This window comes from Symphodus melops (assembly GCF_947650265.1).
Source record: "Symphodus melops genome assembly, chromosome: 17".
In the NCBI taxonomy this organism is placed as follows: domain Eukaryota; kingdom Metazoa; phylum Chordata; class Actinopteri; order Labriformes; family Labridae; genus Symphodus; species Symphodus melops.
This window is the reverse complement of record NC_136707.1, coordinates 2994120-3019656: the sequence shown is the minus strand read 5'-3', so window position 1 is coordinate 3019656 and position 25537 is coordinate 2994120. Positions and strand designations below refer to the sequence as shown.

Below are 25537 nucleotides of genomic sequence, written 5' to 3'. Positions count from 1 at the left end.
TGGAGCTTTAACATTTTTTCATATTTAAAGGCAGGGTTGGTAATTTTCGAAAAACTAGCATGATTTTGAAAGTAGCATTCCTTCGGGGCTGTGTCTGCACCAACCCCCTCCCCTCTGTGCTCCCTCAAAAGCCACGCCCCTCACATGCACCAGCGCTGTTGCTCGTGCATGCAGTGAGTAGAGCAGGGAGTCAGGGAGGGGTGTGATTGGTTCATGAGATTGGTACCTCGTGGCAGACATTGGTCCAAGTTTTTACAGGCTTACAACTGCTACAGATGACATATGTTCTTTGTTCCTTTTTCAGAGCACATGAGTTCTCTCTTTCTCTCTGGAACTGCAGACTATTTTAATCACAATTTTATAAAGTATACCTGCAGAAAATTACCAACCCTGCCTTTAATCTGTGTCTATGATTGTTAATGTTTTGTTTCAGTGATTTTTAAATGTCTTCCTTTTCCCTTTGTCGTGTGTTCTTTGTTGCCAGTTTTCCCTTCTGGGAGATTTGAAAGCTCAACAACTCGTTTACATACTGAACAGACCACAAACAATTACACCAAAATCACAACAACTAAAACAGAATGAATACCTTGATTTGATGTTGTGGCAAACCGTCTTTTTTTTCTGATTTCCTCTTTACCAACCCTCATGTCTTTCTTGTCACCCTGCAGAAGAAGATCATGATCATCATCTGCTGCGTCATCCTAGGCGTGGTCCTGGCGTCGACCATCGGCGGCACGCTGGGCTTCTAAGACGCTCTGCCCCCTGCCGCTGCGACGACCGAAACCAACCGACCGTCTGACCGCCAGCAGAGAAAAGAAACACCATCGACAACAACTTCACAAAAACTTGAAACAAAAATGCAAGACAGATAACCAATCAGCTAGGAAGAGATAACAATCCAATCACAGATAGGAGGAAACACCGCAGGGTTGGGTGGGGTTAAAAAAACAACGACAAAAAAACACAATAAAAACACCATTGCATTATAGCTGACTTAAATACATAACATATACAAAAAGAGGGTACAAATAAACCTATTTATTACAGATGTACATGTAAATGTATTGAACATATGAAGCAACACATGGGTTAACTACCTGTAAAAAAATATGACCTATAATATAACATATACTTGTTTGTTTGTTTTGCTTTTTTTCTTATTTTTTAATGTTTTTTTTTTCTTTTTTGGAGTCTCCGAGGACAGTGATGATGACTGCTTCTGGGTGGGAGTTCTGTAGGATGGGCATTCCAGAGCTAACATCGTATTTGTTTGTCGCTTTCTTGCTTTAATTTAAACGTCTTAGAACTGAGCACATTCTTAATAAATGTTCTCAGATTTTACACGTAAAAGACAAAACTATGACGGCTCCGGCAGAACCTTCTGGGGCTCCAGAGCTCTGTGCTACATGTAGGAGCAATCTGTTCCGGAATAATGACAGAACACAGTGAGGTTCCGGAATACTATCAATCAAGGAATATTATGGAATGTCATTAGTGATTCTGCAATGTTCCAGAATGTCATCTGTATTTATGGAATATTCTGGAATCCTGTAAGTAATGCTGGAATGTTCTGGAATGCTGCCCTCCTGGACGAGCACCCTCTGGCTTGAGTAGAACCAACTTTGTTACCTTGTCTCTGTGAGGGAGGGACAAACCTGGCTGTTGGCTCAGCCGCCCTTTGTAGAAGACCTCTCATTGGTTGCTTACTCCTGTCAATCACCTCAGTCAGCCTGTTAAATGAGTTTAGAATGGCTTGGCCAAACCTGCAACACAATGCATAAAATCCCAAGAAAAAAAAAAAAGACACTCACCCACTGAACTGTTTTTCACAATCAGCCAACTGGTTTGGAAAACACCACGTGATAAGGGGGGTGTCATTACAGTGGCAGGTTTCCACGACAACAACCTCCCCTTCTTGACACACCTATCCGACCAAAGAGCAAGGGGAGGGAGGGCCCGTATTTTTTTTTTATTTTTTTTTTTCTTCTGCTGAATTAGATTGAACAACGGCAGAGAACGCGAACTTGACTGACAGGAGAACGGTGGAAAGGAGGAGGGTTAAAAAGAGTGTGGGAGGAGAAGGGCAGTCAATCTATGCAGTTTAGATAAAATGAAGACGACTTGTCCCGCCTCCCACGCTCAAGATAGCCAATGACGATCAGCGGTTCAAGTTCTAGCACCTATAGGTTCATTACATAAATCGATCAAGGAGTACATTGAGTCAGGGCTGACTGTCATCACCGAGCTGTCACAGCTGTTCTTCCAGAAGATTCTTAAAAATGAAGAGAACACATTTAAAAAGTAAAGAATAACAATATACTAAAAACAGCATTTCAAAACCGACAAGCTAGACAATTTGAACGGAAGATGTAGAAACTCTGAAGATGCTGGCATGCCCTGGTTACCTGAGTGTCGTGGTAATATTGTTGATTTTTCATTCTTTATGGGGAACATTTGTTGCTTCGTTGTTCCGTGATGCTGCTGTTTTAGTGCGTGCATGACGTATCCCGTGACGTATCAGCCTGACATCCTTTAGCAGTTGCTGTTTAGACTGGTTTGATGCATTTGCCTGTTTCCTCCCAGCATCCCTCCATCTCCTGACTGAGTGTGTGTTTGGAGATTGTGGTATTTGATTTATCGGTTTAATTGCATCAGTTAAACAGGTGCTACTTAACAGAAGAGGCATTTCTTGGAGGTGGATTGTCTGTGTGGACAACAGAATATGCGACACATACATTTGCACATTTACACAACATAGAACATGCTTGAACGCCTCATACATAAAACATTTCACACTGACAAGCACATTATTCTCCCAACATGAACACATTTTTTAGTTATTTGTGTCACACATCTTGCCAGTGCTTATTTTGGACTAGTTAACTAGCACGATATAGCGTTAGCTTGTGTATGGCTTACATAGCTGCTTGGAAGTTTTTCTGTACTTATTTTGATGCTTAATATCAAAGACACGTTCTGAGCAGTGTTGGAGAAAGAATAATGAAACTTGAACATAAAAGTGGAAGTGTGAAAGCTTACTTTCAAATTCAATCTACCAACGACAGCATAAGGTTTGGGAATAGGCTAGTTAGCTACTAGGTAGCTAAAGGATTACTTTGCCAAAAAAAATTAAATCAACAACAAAAAAAGACAAAAGGCATTGATTTGATCATTGGCCTCTTTCTGAAACCAGTAAACCTGTCAATTAATTTAACTCAGAATATTGGGATGCACTTCAAATAGCAGTGTAGTTACTTTTTAACACTAATTAATATTAAATTGTGGTGATTGGCCATTCTTAATAGAGTGAAAAAGACATTATTTGTCAGTTTATCTGATGAATGTGCGAATCTCAACACTGCTCCAGATTGGGGCAACATAAGTGTGTGTGTGTGTGTGTGTGTGTGTGTGTGTGTGTTGTGTTATTATGTGTTATATAAGCATGTTTTATTTAGTTACTGCTAACAGAGTCTGTGTGGAGAAGTCACTGAAGTGTGTTGCTTTAAACTGGACACATGGGGATGTATCACATTACATGACAGTATTGTTCCCTGACTTTAGATTGGGGGAGATTTAAGGAGAAATGTTTGCTTGTTTCAGGCTCTGTGATATGGAAGTATGACGCTTCTGTTGAGGCCTTCACGAGCAATCCTGCACTGTCACTGTCAGGATAACATCAACCACAAAAACTACCTTAAACTCAGCAAAATCAGTCAACACTGCTCTTGGTGTGAAAGCAATAAAGTCAGTTTGTTCTAGTTAGGTTTCGTTTGACAAAAAAAAAAAAAGCTGTTAGCTTGCTCACCTTGTCTACATTCTGCCCCGAGTGTTTAGTGTCTTAGCAACTAAGACATATTTTTGGTTAGCAAACAAAAAAAGCCACAGCATGGATAACATTTTTTATCCAAGACAAGATCGTGTTAGTCGTCCTGTTGTATGCTAATGGTACTTCTAGCTGCCAATATGAAGTGTAGACATGAAAAAGTAGTCATTGTCCTGTTCATGTGTGTTTTCTTGGCAGTCATTATAGATAGAGCTGGTAGTGTTAGATGTCTGTGATGCTGTGTAGTTGCTAAATTAAATAAAGGGCAAACGTTTTTTTAGTTCCAGGTTGGTGGATAATCAGATTTGTGAGTTTTTAATTTAATTACTTGACTTCCCGAAAACCAAAACTACACTCTTTGTTCACCAAAGCTTAGCAAACACCCTGACCCCTCAAAGCAGCCAAATCCAATAGATGTTTGTTCACAATAATTGTCAGTAGATATAGAATCTGCAGATGTGTTGTCAATGTTCATGGTTAATTATTGTCCATCTAGGTGCTTTTAGAGGTTTTTAAAACTGTAATACATTCTGAAACTGTCAACCATGACTGAAATAACAAACCATGATTACCCGTAGTTCTATATTTTCCCAGGTGTCATTGGATATCTTAGAGTTGTACATTTTCTAGGTTTCAGACATTTAAGAAGTAAATAGACAAATTAGGAAAATCAAACAGACACCCATACATCTGTCCACCACAATGCTTCATTTGTCATCTATCATTAACATCAACAAGTCAGCCCAGCAATATTTTGTGACAGGTTCTTGATGGTCGATGGTTGTCAGGGTGACGTCATGGTCGTCACAGTAGTTGTGCAATGGTTAGGCGGCGGTGGTTGCGGTGGATTTAAATCCGCAAAGTGAGGATGCTTTCATAGCACCAGCCAGCTTGTTGAAAGTCATGTTTCTTTGCTGTGTGTGTGTGTGTGTGTGTGTGGATTTTTCTGTAAACTTCCTGTTCCTGTCTGGTAACCTTCCATCAAGCCCTGTTGTTCCCCTTTGGTGTGGAAAACATGGACAAGCTTCACAAAATAAAGACTTTATGGTTGGTTCAACATCTGGATGATGATTAGGAAGTTTGTCCCAGTATTTATTCCCCCTGTCCACTTGTCCCTCCTCTTCCTGTTTGTGTTGTAGTTGTTTGGTTGTAGAAAAAGGGGACATTGGGGAATGGAAGTCTGCCCCTTCCCCTCCCAAGCAGATCCTTACCCATCCTGTTGAGTGTAATGATAATAATAATAATAATAATAAAAAGGCATGCAAAAGCGTTGTGGAGTTTGCATGATGGTGTTTTTTGTACCCCACCCCCAACCTGCCCTCCATGTCGCGCACTTTACTGCTCATCGGACCTGTCTTTGGTTAGCACATTACCTAACGACACTAATCCGCCATTTTTTTTATTGAAAGCTAAACCCACGTTAGCGTACCGCGACAAGTTATGTTTTGTTTCTGCCATTGTTGGAACAGTAACTGTTTAAGTGTTTTGTTTCAAGATTGAATTGGTTTTTTTTAAAATGTAATAGACAAAATTGTCAAACCCTGTTGTCGACTTGAGTCATTCTGCTCAACCCCGACCCTGTGACATTGACCTCCAAGCCTCCCACTAGGTTTCGCACCTCTGTCAGCATCGTTTTCTGATTATTTGCTTCCATGGTTGCATTTGTGTGGTGTTTTTGTAGAGGAAGTGTCCATGCAAATGTTCTTAGTTGTTCAAAGTCTGAAAACCTGTGGGCTATCCTTCCGTCACCTCTCCACCCAGCCTTGTCTGCAGCATGCCTCCTTACCTGCTCAGTCAAACAAGATTGGTGCATAAATGTGTGACGGTGTGTGTCTGTGTGTGTGTGTGTGTGTGTTATTGTGTCGGAGCAGCACGAGTTTGTTTTTGATGTGTGAAGCATCCAATGGCAGGTTCACGGGTTTCTCAGCCGTTGGATGAATACCACTTTGTTTCTTTAAAATTTATGACAAGAGATAAGACATCAGAAATCTTTATAGACGCCATGATCACTGTTATTATATTTATTGAAATTTAAACCAAAGCGTTTTCTGCCCTCCCCTCATGTGTTCTCAAAATGTTCGCCGCTAATATCAAAGAGCACAACGCAAGTCAAGTTTACACTGAGATGTTCGTCAAAAATGGTGGAAAAAATATATGTAATAAAAATCATCGAATGCTATATGCCATATCTATAAAAACTAAAGCCCTGCCCTCCTGCCCACCACCAGCCCTCACTGCATGTTGGTCTGTACGCCAATCAACCTGACCAAATTACCCAGTAGTTATCTCACGCCACAACAATGTCTAGCTCCACATCCCCTCTCCTTTCTTTCCACCTGTTGATGTTAGTTTGTGGTCTGATTTAGTGCACAAATATGACCAATAATAATCTGTAAAAACTATTAGCATACACACGCTTCTTCTCTTGAGGCATATACGGAGACAATGGTGGTGCTTTCTTATTCTATTTATGAATTGCTATTATTCTCGTTCTTTTGATTTCCCTTTCTGTATCGCTTGTTTATCAGTCCCTGGGGTCACACTTCAGGATCAATGCCACTCTGCAGGTTTTAAGGATTAGCTGGCTAGCTAGGTATTTTACTCCACAGTAGACTGTGGCCTCTTTGCACGGACCTCCCCAACACTGGGTTTCTTGTACAAATAACAGCTGGGTCAATAACGATGAGGCAGAGCTAGCTAACAATGCTTCGTTGTAAATGTCCTCCTTTTATGTTGCTTTATTTGTAACCTTCACAGCACTCAACCCTGAATGCACAACAAACACAATCTGTTTAAATTAGGGATGCAAAAATGATGCTAACATGACCCATATAGATGTTTCTCCAGAGGAAGAGGCTTGCAAGCAAAATGTCCGTATGAAATCTGTCTATGAATTAGCTGTTGCACAGTTAGCTTAACATTTGGTCAAAGGAAGCTTCTGAAGTACAATTGTCCAGGTTAGGAAAAGATAAGCAATTTGTTTTGTTGTTGAAAAAATTCGGGACTGAGAAACGTGCTAGCTATAGCTCCTATAAACCTACAGTGAGCATTTTCCTTTGTGTGCGTGGGAACTGCAGCCTTGTCACCAACACACTGCATTTCTATAACTGTATGTACATGGCTCTATGGCCATATCTGCTTCTGTTGGCTGTGTACAGTTTTTGTCAAGAGCGGGGTACAGAAAGCAGGAAAAAAATCATCTGGAGAGAATTTGGGTGTGACGTCACAACTCCAAAGATTGACTTTCCGCTAGCTTTTAGCTATTAGCCTGCATGCCGAAGTAACTTTGGACATTGTTTCACACATGTTTCAGTAATAACGTCTCGGCCCTGTAGTATCATATTATTTTTAACACAAAATGTGTGTGGGCACAATATGCTCTGCAGTTACTTCTGCAAATTATTTGTTTTACGCAGCACACCAGGCGAGAGTCTGTCTGTAAAGCTTGTTCTCAATAGACACCGCGTTCGAAGACTGTGAGGATTAAAGATCATTGTGCGTTTTTGTTCCTCTGATGTCAGACAATGAAATTCCTCTCAATGATGATTTTTGTCTTCCTGAAAATAATTTTCAAAAACCAAAACCTGTTCAGTGCCCTGCTCTAGATGATGATATAGGATTTTGTTGGGGTTTTTTTCATCGTGGCTTCGACCTGCTCAAGCAAGCTACGGTGTGATATTATCGCTGTTTCTGATTCTTTTATTTAATGTGAAGCTTCACCCATAAGTCTCTGCTCTCCTCATTGTACGAGACAGTATTTAAGTTTGTATCAGTGTTTTTTCCCTAGTGGGAGGGGTGGGAGGTATCAGGGGAGGGGCCATGAAGATAGACCGCGCCCACATGGTCTCTGCCATAGCAAGTAGAAAAGACAGTTGACTAAAATGATCATTACTATTGTTATTATTATTATTACTACCATAAATGACAAATGAAAATGCAGTAAAACATTTGCAAAAACCCACAAGGAGAGCGAACGCTTCACAAAAAGTGATCAAACTAACATAAAAACATAAGGGAGGTTATGATGATTCTATAATAGCAATGATTTAAAGAAGTACAAAAGGAGTTATGTTATCATAAATAATAGTAGTAATATTGAATATTGAATGCTCGCAATTTTGTCAAACTGAAACTGGATTCTTTGTGTTATGTAATTATTGTAAATAACTTCAAAGAGAGAAAAAATGACTTGCATGTCTATGTATAAATCTACTGAGATATCTATTCCCGTCAAAGTTGACACGTAGTTCGATCTCTGTCCTTTTTTGCAACTTTCGCTTTCCCCCTCTAACATCACCCACCCTCCCCTCCACCACCTCTGCCTTCCCCGATAACAGTCCTTGAATTCTCTCTTTGTGGGTGAGAGAGCAACAGAGAGGAAGAGAATCATAGCTTTCAGTGTCCTCGTCCGTCATGCTCAGTTCAGATGCTGTGTTTGCAGCAGCCCTGTCACACCTGTGAGAGTAAAGTGTACAACAGTGTTTTCTTTGAAAAATACAACCACAGGGAAACACTGTTGTTCCTTTAATTTGTCACTATTGTCTCTTCATTTCTATCACTAAGAAGGATCAATTTAAACAGAAATGAAAAGATTTTGGTGTGTCTGAGGGTCTTTGATGTAAACACAGCCACAATCACACCTCTGTCCTTCACCCCAGTTCCAGAGGCTCCACCCACTGGCTCCTCTGATGAAAGTGCTTCCCTCCATAATAGGAAAATTAACCCCGCCTCCAGGGCTTCCCAGGTCACGCCCCCTTGATCATTTCGGAAGCTCTGTGAGCGGGTTTCCGAACTCTCTCTCTCTCTCTCTGTCCCACACTCAAGCGAAGCTTGTTAGCCAAACACTAAATCTGAAACTTGGTCTCTTTACCTGCCTGTTCTCCCGCAATTTAGCCTGCACCCTTCAAGCAGAAAACAGATGAGCCCTTTTGCAATCAGCAACTAGTCTATGCTAACCTGCTAACAGTGTGATTACTAGAAAATGTAACTAACCATTTGCCCATTCGCTGTCGTCTTTGTCTACAATTGACATAAAACAGAGAGGATCTTCTTTCTAACATATCTCTTTCTTGGTCTTCATTCTAACAGCGACCATTGCACCATCTGATCCAGTTAAACTAAGGCTGTTTTAAGTTAGCATGACTTTCGTACCATTGCTAGTCTTAATATCGGTGTTGTTAAAATGCACAAAAAGGGGCATAGACCAATTTTAAAATGATGTAATTTGTTACTGCATCCCCTCAGCCCTCCAACTGTACCTTAAAAGTTTTCACCACAGTCTTCCTGTTACATTGCTTTTACCATTTATTAGTTCTCAACCAAGGGCTGAGCTTCAACTTCGCACTGACATGTTGAAAATGTAGATTAGATTTCAACAGATTAAAGACAATAAGTGAAGAAAAGAAACAATCCCATGAATGAGGGGAAAGTAGCTAAATTCTGAATGCAGTCTAAGGGCAGTTTTTCACCATCGACAGGTTGGAGAAACATGGTTGTCCAAGAGTCATCATTGAATTCTTTGCCCAATCTCTAGCCTCACACAGGCCTACCGTAACATAGCGTGCAATATTTAGAGAAACAAGGGCTTTCATCATTGTGCAGGAGTTTACTGACCTAAAAGCTCAGACATCTTGCACAAACTCCATTTTTAAAATCACTCATTTTATACGCCATAAAATAGCACCCTTTGGATTGTTGTATACCATGAAGAAAAATAAATGTCTCACCTTTTTTTTTTTTTTTTTAATGCAGTTGGACAATTAAAGTCAGAGGCCATCTTAGGGGGAAATGGCAGGAAAGAGATGGGGATTTGAAGTCCGAATTTTTTTTTTTCCAAAGCTAAAAAAAATAACGAAACAAAAAGAGGACAGGGCCATCGCTCTCCAGACGCAACTTTGACCGGAAATGCAACTTGTGTCCCGTTTTTTTTGTGTGTGTGTATGTGTGCGTAGCGTAATGTAAATGCGATCTGTCCCCCCTTCCCCTACCCTCTATTCCCCCCATCTAAAATAAAACTCCCTCCCTCCCCTCCAGACCTGTCTCCCCCCCTCCGCCCTCTCTCTCGTACTGCTGTTGGCTGTTCTGTTTAGTTCATGTGACGTGCCAGTATTCCCCCCTTCCCTCTATTTTACCTATTTGCCCCCCAAACCCACCCCACCCCACTCCACTCCCCCGACCGCTCTCTCTCTCTCTCTCTTTCTCTCTTGCTTTCTCTTTCTCTCTCTCTCTCTCTCCTCCCAAACTTCCTCTCTCTCTCTTCATGGATCTTTAAGATGACAACTCTATGCAGATGCTGTCTTTTATAAGTGTGTCAAAATTTTAATTTAAAATAAAAACTTAAAAAAACAAACCCTGACAGACATATTGAAATGAAACAAAAAATGAATAAAGAAAAGGATTGTTCAGTGTACTGCTGCTGCCTGATGGGATCTTTATTGCTGTGTGTCTATAAAATCACTTTGACTTTCCTCTTTTCTTGAATTTCTTTTTCTTTTTGTTCTAGTTTTAGTAAAAGGTTTAGGCTTTACTCTTATTACAGTGCCTGCCGTGCGAAGAAGGGGAAAATGTTAAGTTTGAAATATAAGTTATAGTAAGAGGAAGAAGAAATATCTTTATTATTTAAATGATATGAATGTATATATTCAAGAGCACTGAATGATAGGTAACAATGCCATCCCTACATCAAATTGAAGTAGAGGAATTATCAGATATTTCAAAGTCAGCAATTAGTCATTTATTTTATTTAAAAGCTTCTTCATGAGTCAGGGATAGAAGAAACAACAAAAGGGACATCAAGCCATATCAAGGTAAAAACAACATACTTTTAATTATTCGTTATTAGCATTCTTCTGTCGGGCATGTTAATCTTAAAGAAATCCTGTAGTATTGTATATGATGTGTTAAGATTTTTATATCCTGTCGTGTGAGAATGTTTGAGATTATAAAGAAGAACAGCTCTGTGTGATGCTGCCCAAATTCAGAATCGGGAAGGATTTTAAAACTCCTTCAGCGTGAACCAGGCTTAAGTCATAGTCACTCAGATTTTTCCAGAGATAGCAACATATTCAGAGAACCATTTAAGAAAGTTGATTGTATCTCAATTGGCTTTTTTTTAAACCATCGTTTTGCAATGGATCATCTCACACTTTCTTCTTTTTTGGCTCGCAGCTTTTTCTTGCAACATAAAACAATCGCTGCCTCTGAAATAATCAGCAACAGAAAGGACACAAAATACAGAGGATCTGTGGGGACGCTGAGCATGTGAAGGTAAAACAAAACGTTTGATTTTCTGGTAGCTCACTTAAGACAAAAGCTAACATTTAGCATTCAACTGCATCTGGGCTTTACAGCTTTATAGTATAACACCATATGATGGGAAACGTGTGAATCCTTTTTTCATAGAAACTTTAGGTTACAGTTTCTTGGTGTTCATAAAAAAGTTAAAGCTAAAATTAAACACAATATCAGAGAGATAGCTAGCTTTTTCTTTTTAAGCTAGTTTTACCGTAGGCTACTGGTTTACATCCTGGTAGTAGAGCATTAGCAACAGTGATTTAACAAGCTATAGCCCTGGCTACTGGCAGACAGATGGGTTACAGGTAAGACTCTTCATTCGATCAATTAACAAATTAACATGAAGGTCACTTCATATAATTGTCTGGTAAGTTTCATTTTGACTAGATACGTAACTTTCAATATATCATAAAATTAATTGTGCACAATCTTTCTTTTCACAATTCACCTGGATCTCAGAGTGTGATTCAGATCATAAAAGTGTAAATGTAAAGTGTAAAGAGTAAATAATGTATAAGTTATTCAGCAGAAGCAGCAGACTGTGTAGAAACAGAATTTATTTATAAAAACAGAAGCAGAACAAAGTGAGAGAAGCAGACAAACGGCAGAAACATTGTCTCGTCAGCTTGTCGGTATATCGTTACTCTTTAGTGAAAGTAAAAAAAAAATAAGAAAGTGAAACCTTTAAGGGTGAAGAAGTAAAGGTACATTATGTATAAATAAATTGGTTGAATTATTTATCTTTGATATTTTGACAAATAATATTTTATATAATGTGTTTGCTCATTGTTATTATCTATTAAAATCCAGCTTAAGTCTTCTATAAATAAGCAAATATGTAGTCCAATAAATCCAGTGCTTACACACGTTTTTTTCTGGGATTGATAAAATTTTTGGTTTCATTATAAATTGTGACAGAAATACAGAATCAGAACCCTTTTGGAGTTTTTATTTTTCTTTATGAAATTTAGGATATTAATATTCAAGGCTTTATGAGGGACTGGAGGTCAAGAGGATGTCCTAATTAATGACATTTTCAAACTGACATCTGCTCGTGAGTCGACACTCTCATTTTATAACAATAGAATTAAAAGTAATCTACAGTTTTTTGTATATAAAAACTCATACAGAGGTTATAATACAGAGGTACAGTGACAAAACATCGTCTAAGCAAACAGCACCAAGAGTCTACTGCTATACTTTTACAACTCACTCTGTAATGCGCCATTTTGCATCCCCACATGAAAGAACAAAAATGATAGACGTGCACACGGACACAGATTGATATTTCCTCTAAGCAAATGTGACATGAAGAAAAATGCTTTTGTAATTCTGCAAACGGGTCCAACAGGTCGACTAACTTTAGTATCATTATATGTCCAAAAATGATTAATTTTTTAAATGCTCAGGAAAGATCGATGACAATAATATATTTTAGTAAGATACTCAAAACTTCAAATCAGAAACCTCGAATCATGAGAAAATAAATCTCAAAATGACAAAGACTCAGATTTATAATGTCATAAAAATAATATCAGAATTATGACTTAAAGGTCACATATTATTCTCCTTTTCTACCAGTCTAAATAAGTCTCTTAGGTCCTTTAAACATGTCTGTGGAGTTTCTTGTTAGAGATCCACTCTGATCCTGTATTTGTATATCTAGTCTATAAACTGGTCTATTTCAGCCCTGCTCAGAACGGGCTGTTTCTGTGTCTGTAGCTTTAAATGCAAATGAGCTTTGTTTGGCCACGCCCCCTGAAAAATGCTCAATTGTTTATGGTGAGAAAGCAGACTCAGAGGGCAGAACAAACACCTAGCTGTGGAAGTGTCACCCACCTGGGGGAGGGGCTACTGCCCTTTGTGATGCCACAAAGGGAAAATCTCCAAACAGCCTGTTTGAGCACAGTTTGAGAGAAGTGAAGCAGGTGAAAGATGGAGTGGATTAATTTTCTTATAATCTGGGAGTTTGTAGTCAGGATAAGGACACACATTAGGGTTAGAATAGTTAAATGTACCTTGCATAATATGTGACCTTTAAAAAACTGGGGAGACAATTCACAAAAATACTGACAATATCTTGTCTTCAATTTTGTATAAGATTGTTATAGCTTTTCTTTTTAAATACGATTATAACTTTTATCATCTCATAGATATTTGGATTAAAAGCAATAAATTGCAAAAAAAACATCAATTAGGATCATGGTTTCTCATTAAGACCCTTACATTTCTCACAATCACAAAAAGGTTTTCATTGTAATAAGGAAACAATCTCAATCATAAAAAGTATGGATCTTGTAATATTGAGATCCAGATGTCACAAGTAGGAGAAAAGAAAATTATTCAAAGCAGATTTTGTCAATGTTGGAGAAACTTGACTTAATTTGTCTTTCTTAAGAAATCTTTTTCCAGAGATTATGAGAAAATATTTTCCTTATTAAAGACTTTTATTGTGAAAACTATTTTACCCTAAGTGTACTTTTTTTGTGGGTGAAAAACATTTTTAATGGACGCGCAAAGCTGTGAACATTTCTGTTTAAGGAAAGGTTACAAAATGGCCTTCACAGATTCTGCAGACCTTTTTTTCAACAACATCTCAGATAATATACCAGGCCTGAACTACAGAGCATATACGTCGAGTTTGATCACCTTTACGAGTGTTTTCCTGCCGGTTGTGACAAAGTGACAGCAGAAGACATCAACAGTTATCATCACATCATTAATTTTCAATACTACACTGTCTTTAGTTGATACCACGACCCTCTAACTAAGTATATAAGTAAGTCATCAGGCACAGAGTAAGAACATACAAACATACCCCGAAAAAAATCTAACTAAACACACGAAAACAGACAAGGGGAAGAAGTCAAACTTCGGTAAATTTCTCCAGAGACGAAGCTTCACGGCTCCCATCGTCAGCTTTGTCATTGACAGAAATCCATCAAGTCCTAAAGATAAAAAAAAAAAACAGTGACATTAAAATGACGTATACAAGATTAACCGCTGGTTTTAAAAGCCCATTAACACCAGAAAAAGAAAAATCTACCAACTTAATTCTCCTCTTGTTATTTATTCCTTACCCTGTTAGCAAACCTCGGTTAGCTCGTAGCTTCATATTGCACATAAACACAGAATGACCAACCACCAGTGCCGTAAATTTATCAGATTTAATGGTAAATATTTTGTCTTCTAAAAGATTTAGATTGAATGTCCCTTAAATATACACATTTTATTCCATACTGTTTTGTACACATTTGATACAAAGTCCAACTATTTGGAAAATGATGGTAAAATATTCTAATGTTATTCCAATAATAAAAGACTTAAGTGGTAGATTATTTTTTCTACTCAGGGCATTAATGGACTTCCAAAGCTGAAGGACTAACATTAGTGAAAAAAACTTTGATTCGGACTGAAGAGCAACAGAAATGTGTTGATCCAGTTATGACGACTTGTTGTCTGACTGCTGCCAGTTCAAATGTGAAACTAAAACTCTCCATGAAGAACCGCGACTCTGATGGTCCACAAACGTCCCCCATGGCGTACGTCCACAGATTCTGACCTCAACAAGCCCTCAGAGGAATAGTGCCAAACCTTACGAGTTCATTGGTTTGATTCCTTCAGGTGCAGTTGAAGTCAACAGTTTTTATTCTGACACGAGAGCATCCAGGAAATACATCTCATCAATTTTCTCTGCGTCTGCTATGTCTATTAAAGACGAGGAAAATGCATTGCTGTCCTTTGCAGCTAATAATTTGAAATGTCCTTCTGTTCGTCCATGTTCACATCCTCCAGGTTTCAATGCTGGATCTCCTCCAGTTGGTTTGAAAGATTTTAGCTTCAGAAAAAAAAACGCTGCAATGACTTTTCATTTCTTTAGTTCATCAGAGAGAAAGAAATGACATCAAACCTTAAAACATCACAAAGTTGGGTCAGCTATGTCACCAAGAAGACAGTTCCTCTGAAATCCATCTGATAGGTTAGCTCCTGAACGCATTGTTTTTTCCTCAAACTCTTTTTTTCATCTCATGTAATGTCTTCTCCGAAAAATCTTCTCTCTTAATTGTCTGAAAAAGCTGAATTAAACAGATTTTAAAAAATGTAAATACCTCTTTATGAAGTGACACCGATGTGATAGCACCAAAATAAACATATTCTTTGTAAATTACTCTTACATCTGATTTATTCATCTTTAATTTAAATCTATGGTTGAAATGGATTCTTGTCATCACAAATCTGCATATGTGATAGGAAGGAGTTGTTGTCTCTATCGCTTTCTGATTCGAACTCATTTGACTGAATTTATGCGTCCATTACTTTTCCTGCTTGATTAATTGTCGACACCTATATAGAGTCAGGAGTAAATAGGTGTAAACATGTCAGGGTGTAACATGTTTTAGGGGGAACCAGATTAGTGTTAGTTTTCTTCTTGCCAAAACGTCTAAAACTTTTATAAAAAATATATATATATTGTGGCGACCACAGAAATGTTAAAACCATAAACTGTAGAGGAAGTAAACATCGTCTCTTTGTGTTCACACTGCAGAAATTCTTAAAAACCAGTTTAGAAGAAAACTGCAAATGAAACCTGAAACAGTGTTTTCCTGCGGGAGGAGCAAAAGACCCCACAACCCATCTGTGTCCTCTGGAGACAAACCAGAGGTCTTTATAAAGCCATCAAAGGAGACGCCGGTCTGAACCTCAGAGGAAGTGGCGACAACAGAGACGCAGAAAGAGTCACCGCCAGGTAACTGTTTACTCACACTGAGGTCCATTTCCTGTCCCTGTATAAAAGTGTTCAGGAAGTGACCTCATAACTGTCAATATAGAAAAAAATGAAAGCACTCAAACAAGGTATTTACAATCCAGTGAAGGAGAGCTTTAGTTTCCTTCGAGTCAATGGAGAGAGGATTGCTGGAGACAGTTTCATCATTGTATTTTAGAGACAAAGAAATAATGTGAGGGTTTAAATCTTTTCAGAAAGTTAGAAGGAAAATTAATCAACACTAAAAACATCGTTTTTGGATTTAAAATAATTTTATACTATTAAAATATTTCCCTTTGTAAACCATTTGTCTGTAATTGTTCTGTAATTGTGCCATCTGAAGTCTCGTCTCTCTACAGTCCACTGAAGGGACTCAACACACTGTGATTACTGGTCAGCTTTTTAAAGTGTGAACAGTTGAGTGTTATCATGTTGGGTTGAGATTTGCCCAACGTGAAAGAACTCGTCTCGGTGTGAAACTCTTCGGCCTTCGGGGAGAGAGAGGGACATCCAAAGCCAACGAATTCAGATGGTGGTTTCCAGATTAAGGACTTTAGTGATGGACATATGCTGGAATTAAATTGGATAATATGCGTTTCTGGTTTACTGGGAGACTTTCAATCGCTTTCAAGATTTCAAACCCTCTTCGAAGTGTTCCTCAAGTTGACTTTGGACAAAAAGGCAGAAAGGACTTTTATGTGAAAGATCTGGAGGGCACAGTGAGGAAGGCGGAGGGTCTCTCTCTGGACAACGGCGGACCCCTCCAGTGCACCTTCATGTGGTGCCTCAGGTTGGACCGGGATGAGAAAGTTTTGTTGCACTGCTGGCAGGAGAACGGCTTCTCCTTGGTGTGGATGCGTCGATGACAGATGAGAGCCGTGGATACCCGGAACGACTTGCCGCAGTCGGGGCACTGGTAACGCTTGGGCTCGGTGTGAATCCGTCTGTGGTTCTTGAGGGACATCAGGTTGGGGAACTCCTTCTGGCAGGCGTGGCAGAAGTAGGTCCCAGTCTTGTGGCTGTTCTTGTGGTTGAGCAGGGAGCTGGCGTGGCGGTACGAGCGTCCACACTGATTGCAGATGAAGCTCTTGGAGCCGTCGGTTGAACCCACCGGACTCAGATCTGAGGAAGACAAACATCAGAGTTTAGGGGTCCAGATTGGATGAAGTGCACTAAGGTGACCTGTTATACAAACAGGAAACTGATTAAGAACTGATGTGACACATGATTGACAGCAGGGTCTAAAAATAAAGACCCCCCTTTAACTACGACTGCAACGTCCACCTGCAAACCTCTCGAGTCCGTCAAGAAAAGTCCATTTATTACGGAGAATGGCTGAGGTCTGCAGCTTCACAAGCAGCGACATGTTTCAAGACAAACCGACCCATAGGAAAACAAATCATCACACTTTTTACAAAGACAAAATGAAAAACAAAAACATGAAAAAGCGACTGGTCTGTATCGTAGAATTACAATGTTACATTACAAGAAAACAAATTCAGTCATTTTTACAAAAATCAATCTCACCCATTATTAAAATGAACAGATCGTGTTCAAAGATCAGCTTCAAAATAGTTAACATATTTTTATGAGATGTCTTCTTAACATTCATTTTTCTTCAGTAAGGCCTTTAAAAAGACAAACAGACACTATAGAAGCCAATATCTTCAAATGTGCTGGAAAAAAAAGGCATCGTGTTCATGTCAAACATTTTAAAAAACAGTCCCTTAATGTCTAAATTTAACAAATTATTTCAAATGATTTTAGCTAATTAGATTTATATTACATATGAATAATTTGAAAAGCAAAAAATCTAAGTTTTCAAACTCAAACCTTCGTCTGAAAACACAGGACGTGTGACCCTGACGGTCTCGTTTATGTTTTGCAAAGTTATAAAGCCGCAAAGTAAACTAACATGAACGACCTTAGAGGTAACTTTTCATCCTCTGCTACTTTCTCACTTTTTAAATATAAATCAAACTGCTTCAGTTGAGAAACAAGTTTAACACTAATAAACTCACCTTAACCTGCAGTGACACTAAACTAATGAACACATCAGTCATGTGTTTGTTTGTTCCATCCTGAGTGTAAATAAAGGTTACGTTTGATGTTTTAGGTTTTATTTTTCTAATCATTATATCAAGTTTACTCTTTTCCTGTTTGTATGAAGAATTTAACACTTATAAAACTCTAAAATTAATAATTTCAATGAAGTATTTGAAATTAAATAGACTCTTATTTCAGTTTATATGTATGACTGTTTATGTTTCATTCATTTGTTTTGTTATGAATTAACCAAATCAACCTGTACTGTACTTCAGATTTTGAGGCATTTTAAATCTTCTGCAGGCTCGCTGAATCCGTTATTGACTCTGCAATTTAGTTTTTTGTTTTTTTTTAAACCAGGTGATTAACCCATTGAGATCAAGATCTCTTTCACAAGGGGGACCTGGTCTAGAAGGTAGCAGCACATTTCATAATAAATAGTCCAAGATTAAAAACAGTTTACAGACAATAAATGAAGAGAAAACAATTTCAATGAACAGATGAGTTTACAGATAAAGTGCAGTCGTGCTGGCGGATTACAATTCAGACACACCGTCTGATTGACCTGAGCTTTTTGTAAGTATGTCTTCTTCCTCTCCAGCTGTCCATGCAAATCCCATGCAATCCAACACAACAGCTCCTTTATGACACGTTGGTCAAGGGTTATTCCACTATTTTATAACCTGGGCTTCTTTTCAAATTTATATTTTATTGCATGTTTTAAAGTCTAAATAACTCCGAGGTATAAAAAGTTTTTGACGTGCTCCGGTAGATTGACTCAGCCTGCAGCAGGGAAACAGGCTGTAATGGCTGCAAGAGCATCCACTCCAAGTTCTTGTTTTGGTCTCAGATTCATACTTGAAGTGTCGAGCAGCATGACACGAAGGATCACTGCTGCAGAGATTTTTTTTTTTTTTTTTTTTTTTTTTTACAACCGAACTCCATTGACAAAAGCTCTGATTTTATTGTTCAGAAAACTGAGTCGTTGTTGTTCTGCAGATTTAATCCAGGTTTTGTGTGTTACTGAAACTCTTTATTTGGAGCTTAAACCAAACTCAAGGTAACTCAAGGATAGCTGCAGACACAGGTGAGAAACTCCCTAAAGGTAAAAAACTTTTAAGACTGGTAGATGACTTTCTCCGACATAGAATCAGTATCTGATTGTCCGTCTCTGCAGGGATCCTTTTCTGTAAAGTTGTCTGAAGCGTAGAATAACAGTTTGAGCCAACAGACATACTTTGATGTTGAACATAATTTGCAGTCTGCTTCACTGCTGCAGACTGATCTCCACTATTTAAAAAAAAACCTTTGAGCCCCGGTTTAAAAATGCTGGATTAACCCTTTAAATGAACACCTGAGACCATGCTGACGCATGAGAGGCTTCTTAAAAGGTTGGGCTGTTTCACCAGACTGCATCAGTCTGTACAGATAGACCTGAGAGAGCGACCTGCGAGTGGAAATCAAAGAGGAGAAGGTGTTGGAGAATGGATTAAAAACACTGACCTCCACTGTGTTTTGTTTTCAGCTATTTATTTTCAGTACTCAGCAGTAAGGGTTATAGTATATGGACAAGTTTTTCTGTTAAGAAATGAATTATCAAAACATAGTTTATAAAAGTGTATAGTAAGCATTACATATATATGCATGGAAACAATATGTTAGAACTTAAAAACAAAAAAAGGGGGGGGGTTATATTTGTTCCAAACCAATCTTTTCTTCTTCTTCTCTCTAACATCTACTTGAAATGCAGGCGGGAAAGTGTGCACTCAGAAACCAAAGTCAAACATTGTGAAGGAGGAAAATGCAAAAATAAATGTAGAGAATGTACAGATATTATTTCTGTGTTCTAGATCAAGATCACATCGACTCCTACAGCACTTGACGGTCACTGCACGGCTTTGACTTTTTATCTCTCTCTCTCTCTTTTTTTTTTTTTTTCAACTAGCACCAGTGCTCCTGAAAACGCTGACAAACTGTGGTTTTAAACACACGCAGAGGCTTCCAAATAGTCATAAAAACGCAATTAAATATAAGGAAAAAAATAACACCAATAAATACAAGAGGTTACCATAAAAGTGTAACATAAAAAAAAAGGTTCAAATGATGAGCACTTAATGCACTCCGAGTACAGAGGAGGATCACTGTGTCGTCCCTTTTCAACGAGAGATTTTGTGAAACAGGAAAGAGGGATGGATGTGGGGGGAGGGGAGGGGTCAAACTCAGTGGAGATAAATATGGAAGAGAGGGATGATGGGAAGGCTCGACTGGGAAAAACCGTCACAACATCACTTGGTTAAAGGCAAGAAAAACACTTTCCATCGTGTACAGTTCCTAAATGTTCACGGAGTCTCAAATGTTCGTCTCCACAGAAGAGGGGCGTTGAGGGCAGAAGGGGGAGGAGGTTACATCAACACAGCTCTAAACTCACACATCCTAAAGACTAGCGCCGTCCATTACAAGTGTTAATAGTAATAATAATATAAATAAATGCATTACTACAATGATGTGTCATCTTTTCTCCTTATAAAAGAGGTTCTGTAGAGAATACAGTCAGAATACAATACGATACATGATCAAACAGAACAGAACCCATCAATATACAACTCTCCCTCCCTTTACTTCTCCTGTGTTTACTGGTCTTTGTGGTTTCTTTCTCCTCTTTTTTTTTTTTTTTTTTTGTTTAGGCCCGCAGCCGCTTTCAGCAGCGTTGTTTGAGACAGAGATGGAGGCTGAGACAGGAAATCGACACGTGGCCAAAAACGAGGATTCTCGCCTTGTTCCAACACAGATTCTAGCGGACAGCAGCAGTGATGGAAACGGTTGGTGGGAATCGTTCCCCTCATGAAGGGGGGGGGAAGAAAGGGGATGGAAGTTTTCAGACTATGTCTATATATCAATCTTTACTCCCCCACACTATATAAGTTCCCTTATATAAACAAGCATTTCATAGCGTCTCCTTTACATGAGAAAGTTGGAACAGTATTTTTAGCGCCTCGGGTGGATCCAAAGTACTTCAAGGACAAAATTAGAAACTACTGTCTTAGAAAGTCAGTCAATAAATTAATATTGATTTGCTGTTTTACAGCTGAAAAGCAACGTTTACGATTTCATATTGAGGCATGTATTGAGGCTCTGACCAAAGTGAAAGGGTGAGGCGCTCGAGTTGCGATTGAAGACTCGAGACCCTTTATGACGGACGCTGATTCGTCGAATCATGTTACTCAGGAATTGAACAGTTTGCATAAATCACTCGCTTTCACTACTGCTGTCGAACCTGTGTGCGAACAAGGCAACTGGAAGTGTTCTGTATATGAAGCCAGCAGAATATAAACATTGTCATTGTGCTACAAAACACACTTTAACTGCACACTGCCTACAGCCCGAAAGACTCCCAGAAGTACTTCCTGTCTACTGCCAAACCATAAAAAGGTACAAAAAAGGAAAAACAAACCACACCTCTCTCTTTACCAGAACATCAACGACATGTTGGTCACACACAAATAAAAACAGTTTGAATCTTGTTGAGACCTACTCGGTCAGAATATGATTTTAAAAACATTGTGACAAAAGGCCTCGAAAGAAGATTCCATCAAGACAAATTCCCCTTGAACGAGGATGGAGGCGAGAAAACAGGAAACAGACTGCAGCACAGGACCAATCAGCTCCCAGGATTGAAATGAACAAGATGGCTCATTACTGGAAAACAAGCATTCGACTTCCTCGCGCCTGTATCTGGACCCTCACAGCAGCTGTGCTCACACTCTGTCGAGCATCAGTCTCTACAGCTAGACTCACGAGTGTGCACGAGCGCCAACAAACAGTCTGTTATCAGCTCGGTCTCTGCAGCTGTGTGAGGCATCAAAAGGTCCGCAGGTTCACAGAGCTTTACAGGCGACATGCAGCGGGGAGTAAGGCAGGTGTAGTGAAGTTCATGTAGTTTATAACAAACTGCAACAGGTTTGTGTTCAGTCCATGTCTGCCTGTCAGTCAGTCTGTAGAAAACAGTCAGACAGGTCTACAACCACAGCCTTTTGAGAATGTCTGCAATGAAGCCTCTGGAGGTGTGTGTATGTGCACACATGCTCCATTTTCTTCTGTGTTTGTGTGTATCTGTGTGCGTGTGTGTGTGAGTGTAGGGTCCATTTTGTGCTCTCCCTCCTGCTCTGTGTTTATGAGTCTAAGAGCCCTGTCCTTCACACACACTACAGACACACATGAACATGAGGAAGAGAAGGGTGAGCAGAAGGAAAAGCTACATTTTGGCAATTCCGGAAACCTTGGCATTTGACTTCCCCCTTAACACGTCTTAACCACCTCCCCCTCCCTCCCTCCCTCATCCCCTAGCTCAAATGAAGGGGCCGCCAGGCATACCCAGGAAGTTGGGCGCACCCATGGCCATGGGAGGGGGCGCCGTGGAGCTCCAGTGCACCTTCATGTGGTGCCTCAGGTTGGACTTGGAAGAGAAGTGTTTGTCACACTGCTGGCAGGAGAACGGTTTCTCCTTGGTGTGGATGCGTCGATGACAGATGAGTTGGGTGGACACCCGGAACGACTTGCCGCAGTCCGGGCACTGGTAACGTTTGGGCTCTGTGTGGATACGTCGGTGGTTCTTGAGGGACATCAAGTTCGGGAACTCCTTCTGGCAGGAGTTGCAAAAGTAGGTCCCAGTCTTGTGACTGTTCTTGTGGTTGAGCAGGGAGCTGGCATGGCGGTACGAGCGTCCACACTGGTCGCAGACATGGGACTTGATGACCTCACTGTGGCCCCCTCTGCTGCGGGCTTTGGTCATGCTACTTGGGCTGAGTCCTTGCTCTTGCATTAAGGTGAGGTCCAAGCCTGACCCCCAGCCCAGCTCCTGGGAGCCCCCTGGTCGGGGCTGCTGGGGTCTGGGCTGGCGGGGCTGCGGCGCCTGGCCATGGGTAATCTCCATGTGGAGTCTGAAGCTGGCATGCGTAGGAAAGGCTCTTTGGCAGGACCGGCAGGTCAGCTCCCGCTGCTTCTGGTGGACACGTCGGTGGTTGTAGAGCTGGGAGGAAACACGGAAAGCCTTGCCACAGTCGTGGCAATGGTGGCGCCGTGTCTCTGAGTGGATACGGCGGTGGTTCTTCAGGGCAAGCAGGTTAGAGTAGGTCTTTAGGCACACGGCGCAGTGGTAGATGCCGACAGTGTGGGTGTTTTTGTGGTTGAGGAGGGAGCTGGCGTGGCGGTAAGAGCGGCCACATTGATCACATCTGTGCAGAGACAAAGAAGGAAAGACAAAAGGGAAGGAACACCAGGGGAGGGACGGAAGGAAAGAAAACTGGAGATTAGCAACGGAAGATGTTATTTTTCATGTTTTTTAAAACTATTTTTACCAAGTCAGTTTCAGTTACTGGTGACCACTTGTTCTTTACAATTTAGGAAATTTTTTAATTCTCATCGTCTAAGATGTTGCACATACAGGTATATGATCTGAAATCCGGCTTAAAGCTTTAAAGACTATTACAAAGTGGTGTACCATTTAAAGTTATGATTTCTAGACATGTCATAGGGGGGAAGGACTGCTAAGCGGGAGAGGGAGGGACATGGGAGAAACTACGGACAAACAACTGGGATTGATGAAGGGGAATGGGAGGTATCTGCTGCTCCCTGCACTGCACAAATGAGCACAAGCTTCTAACAGCTTCTTTCACATCTGAACGCAATTTCAAAGACCTTCATTCACAGCTTTCTTTCAGGTTAATTTTGTTAAATCTGAGTGAAATGAGGAAGAATCAGGAATGCCGTAATAACCTCTACCAAGCCAAACTAGTTGCTTGCAGTTGCTGTGGGGTATTTCAGAATCCCTGGACCATTAAGAAGTATTGACGTCCTGACATGTGCAGTGCAGCTAGCTCCAAATACTTCCTAATCTTCCCTGTGATTTCAGGTTGCCAAGGCATCACAAAGCAAGAGACCCAACACATAACTGCATTTTCTAGTCTAATCACTAGCCAGTATCTAGCACCTGAAGAGAACACATACAAATCAAAGACTACAATTCAAATCATAACAAGAGCAAGGAACACACAACATCAATACTTTGCCAATATGCTACAGACTACTTTTATCGGTGTCAAAATTTCCTTAGAAAAAAAATAATAAAGCATGAAAACAAAACATCTGAAGAGAAATGTTGATTGTTGGAAGGCTAAAAACACTGAAGTGTGTTAAATATGCTAACTGAAAGCAAACAGGGTTGACTTATCTGGTCTCTCCACTAATTCAATTTGTCCAAACTTCAGAAAAATCCGAATTCCGGCACGCGTATGGTCCCAAGGAAGCCGGATTGGAGATCATATACCTGTAATAGACATGTAGAGACCTAAATTTATCTTCACTATTTTTTTTTCCAACTTCGAAGAATCACAAACAACTGACAAGAACTCACGTGTACCGACACTCTTCGCCCTCTCCCGTGGGTGCAGTGGCCTTCCTTCTGACTTCCATGCCTACCTGGTTGTCCCCGCAGCGGTGCCTGGCCAGACCAGAACGGCCCTGGAAACTCTTGCCACATGTTGGGCAGCCGAAGGGGGTGGCACCTTCCTCGTGGACCTTCTGGTGGTTACGGAGGAACCTCGCCAAACGGAAGGCTTTCCCACACGTGTGGCAGATGTGCTTCTTCCGCTGAGTGTGGATGCGCATGTGGTTGCGCAGCGCCATGTAGTTGGTGTAGGGCTTATCACAAAAGTTGCACCGGAAGTTGCCCGTCTTGTGGGTGTGCTTGTGGTTTAGCAAGGAGCTCGCATGCTTATAGGCACAGCTGCACAAGTCACATGCGTAGGGTCTCTCATCAGAGTCCAGGTCCACAGAGCTTCTCTCCATGCTGATGTTGGTGGAGCTGTTGGTGGAGGACGACGATGGCAGGTGCTGGGCAGGGCAGTCATGGGCTGCAAGTTCATCAGCTGTGGTAAAGCCTTCACAGCAGCCATCACACTCAAAGTCCATCTGAACACCCGGGCCCTGCGGACCCTTGCACAGGCCAGCTGTAGTGTGGGTAGCTAGCTGTCTCTGAGTACGAAAGCCCTTGCCACACTCTTGGCAGTTGTGCTTTTTCTGGGCAAAGTGGAGTCGTAGGTGGTTTTTCATCGCTAGCCTGTTTGGGTATGTTGAGTTGCAAACATTGCAGTGATACTCTCCAATTTTATGAAGGTTCTTGTGATTTGCCAAGCTGCCAGCATGGCGATACGTTTTTCCACATTCTTCACAGGAAAAAGGCCGGCGTCCAGTTTCTGAGGGGTCAAACTTTTGGGGCCTGGAAGTTCCGGCTGAAGAGTAGGGCTTTTTGAACCCTTGATGGCTGTATTTCACACCCATCATCTGGCTCTTTGATGACTCTCCTCTCATAGTCTGCAATTGTGATGGGCCAGGCTGCTGGAAGCGGGAACCATTGGGTCCAGCCCGAACAAGACCTTTGGCTCGGTGCTCCTCATGGAGACGGAGGTGGTTGATCAGCTGCTTTTGGATCTTGAAAGCCTTGCCGCATTCTTCACACTTGTGCCTGCAGAGGGAATGGGCAGAGATAAAGAAAACACTAAGACTCTGATAACAAACTTCAACCAGTGTTAGCATAGCAGGAGTATTGAACATGG

The 25537-nt window shown here is 40.5% G+C and overlaps 2 protein-coding genes across 2 annotated transcripts in view; one reads left to right on the top strand and one right to left on the bottom strand.

The window, feature by feature from the left end:
* LOC306838493 (syntaxin-1B) overlaps positions 1 to 9674 on the top strand; it is a 56873-nt gene extending 47199 nt beyond the window's left edge. The window contains exon 10 of the mRNA XM_079366695.1: positions 669 to 9674. Within this exon, the coding sequence (XP_079222821.1) occupies positions 669 to 749 (81 nt within the window). The 3' untranslated portion in view covers positions 750 to 9674. The remainder of the gene's footprint in view (positions 1 to 668) is intronic.
* Positions 7243 to 25537, bottom strand: part of LOC306838490 (uncharacterized protein) — a 28117-nt gene continuing 9822 nt past the window's right edge. The window contains exons 3-5 of the mRNA XM_079366691.1: positions 24337 to 25446; positions 22299 to 23158; positions 7243 to 17003 (exon numbers count right to left, since the gene is read on the bottom strand). Coding sequence (XP_079222817.1) covers positions 16576 to 17003; positions 22299 to 23158; positions 24337 to 25446 — 2398 coding nt within the window. The 3' untranslated portion in view covers positions 7243 to 16575. The remainder of the gene's footprint in view (positions 17004 to 22298; positions 23159 to 24336; positions 25447 to 25537) is intronic.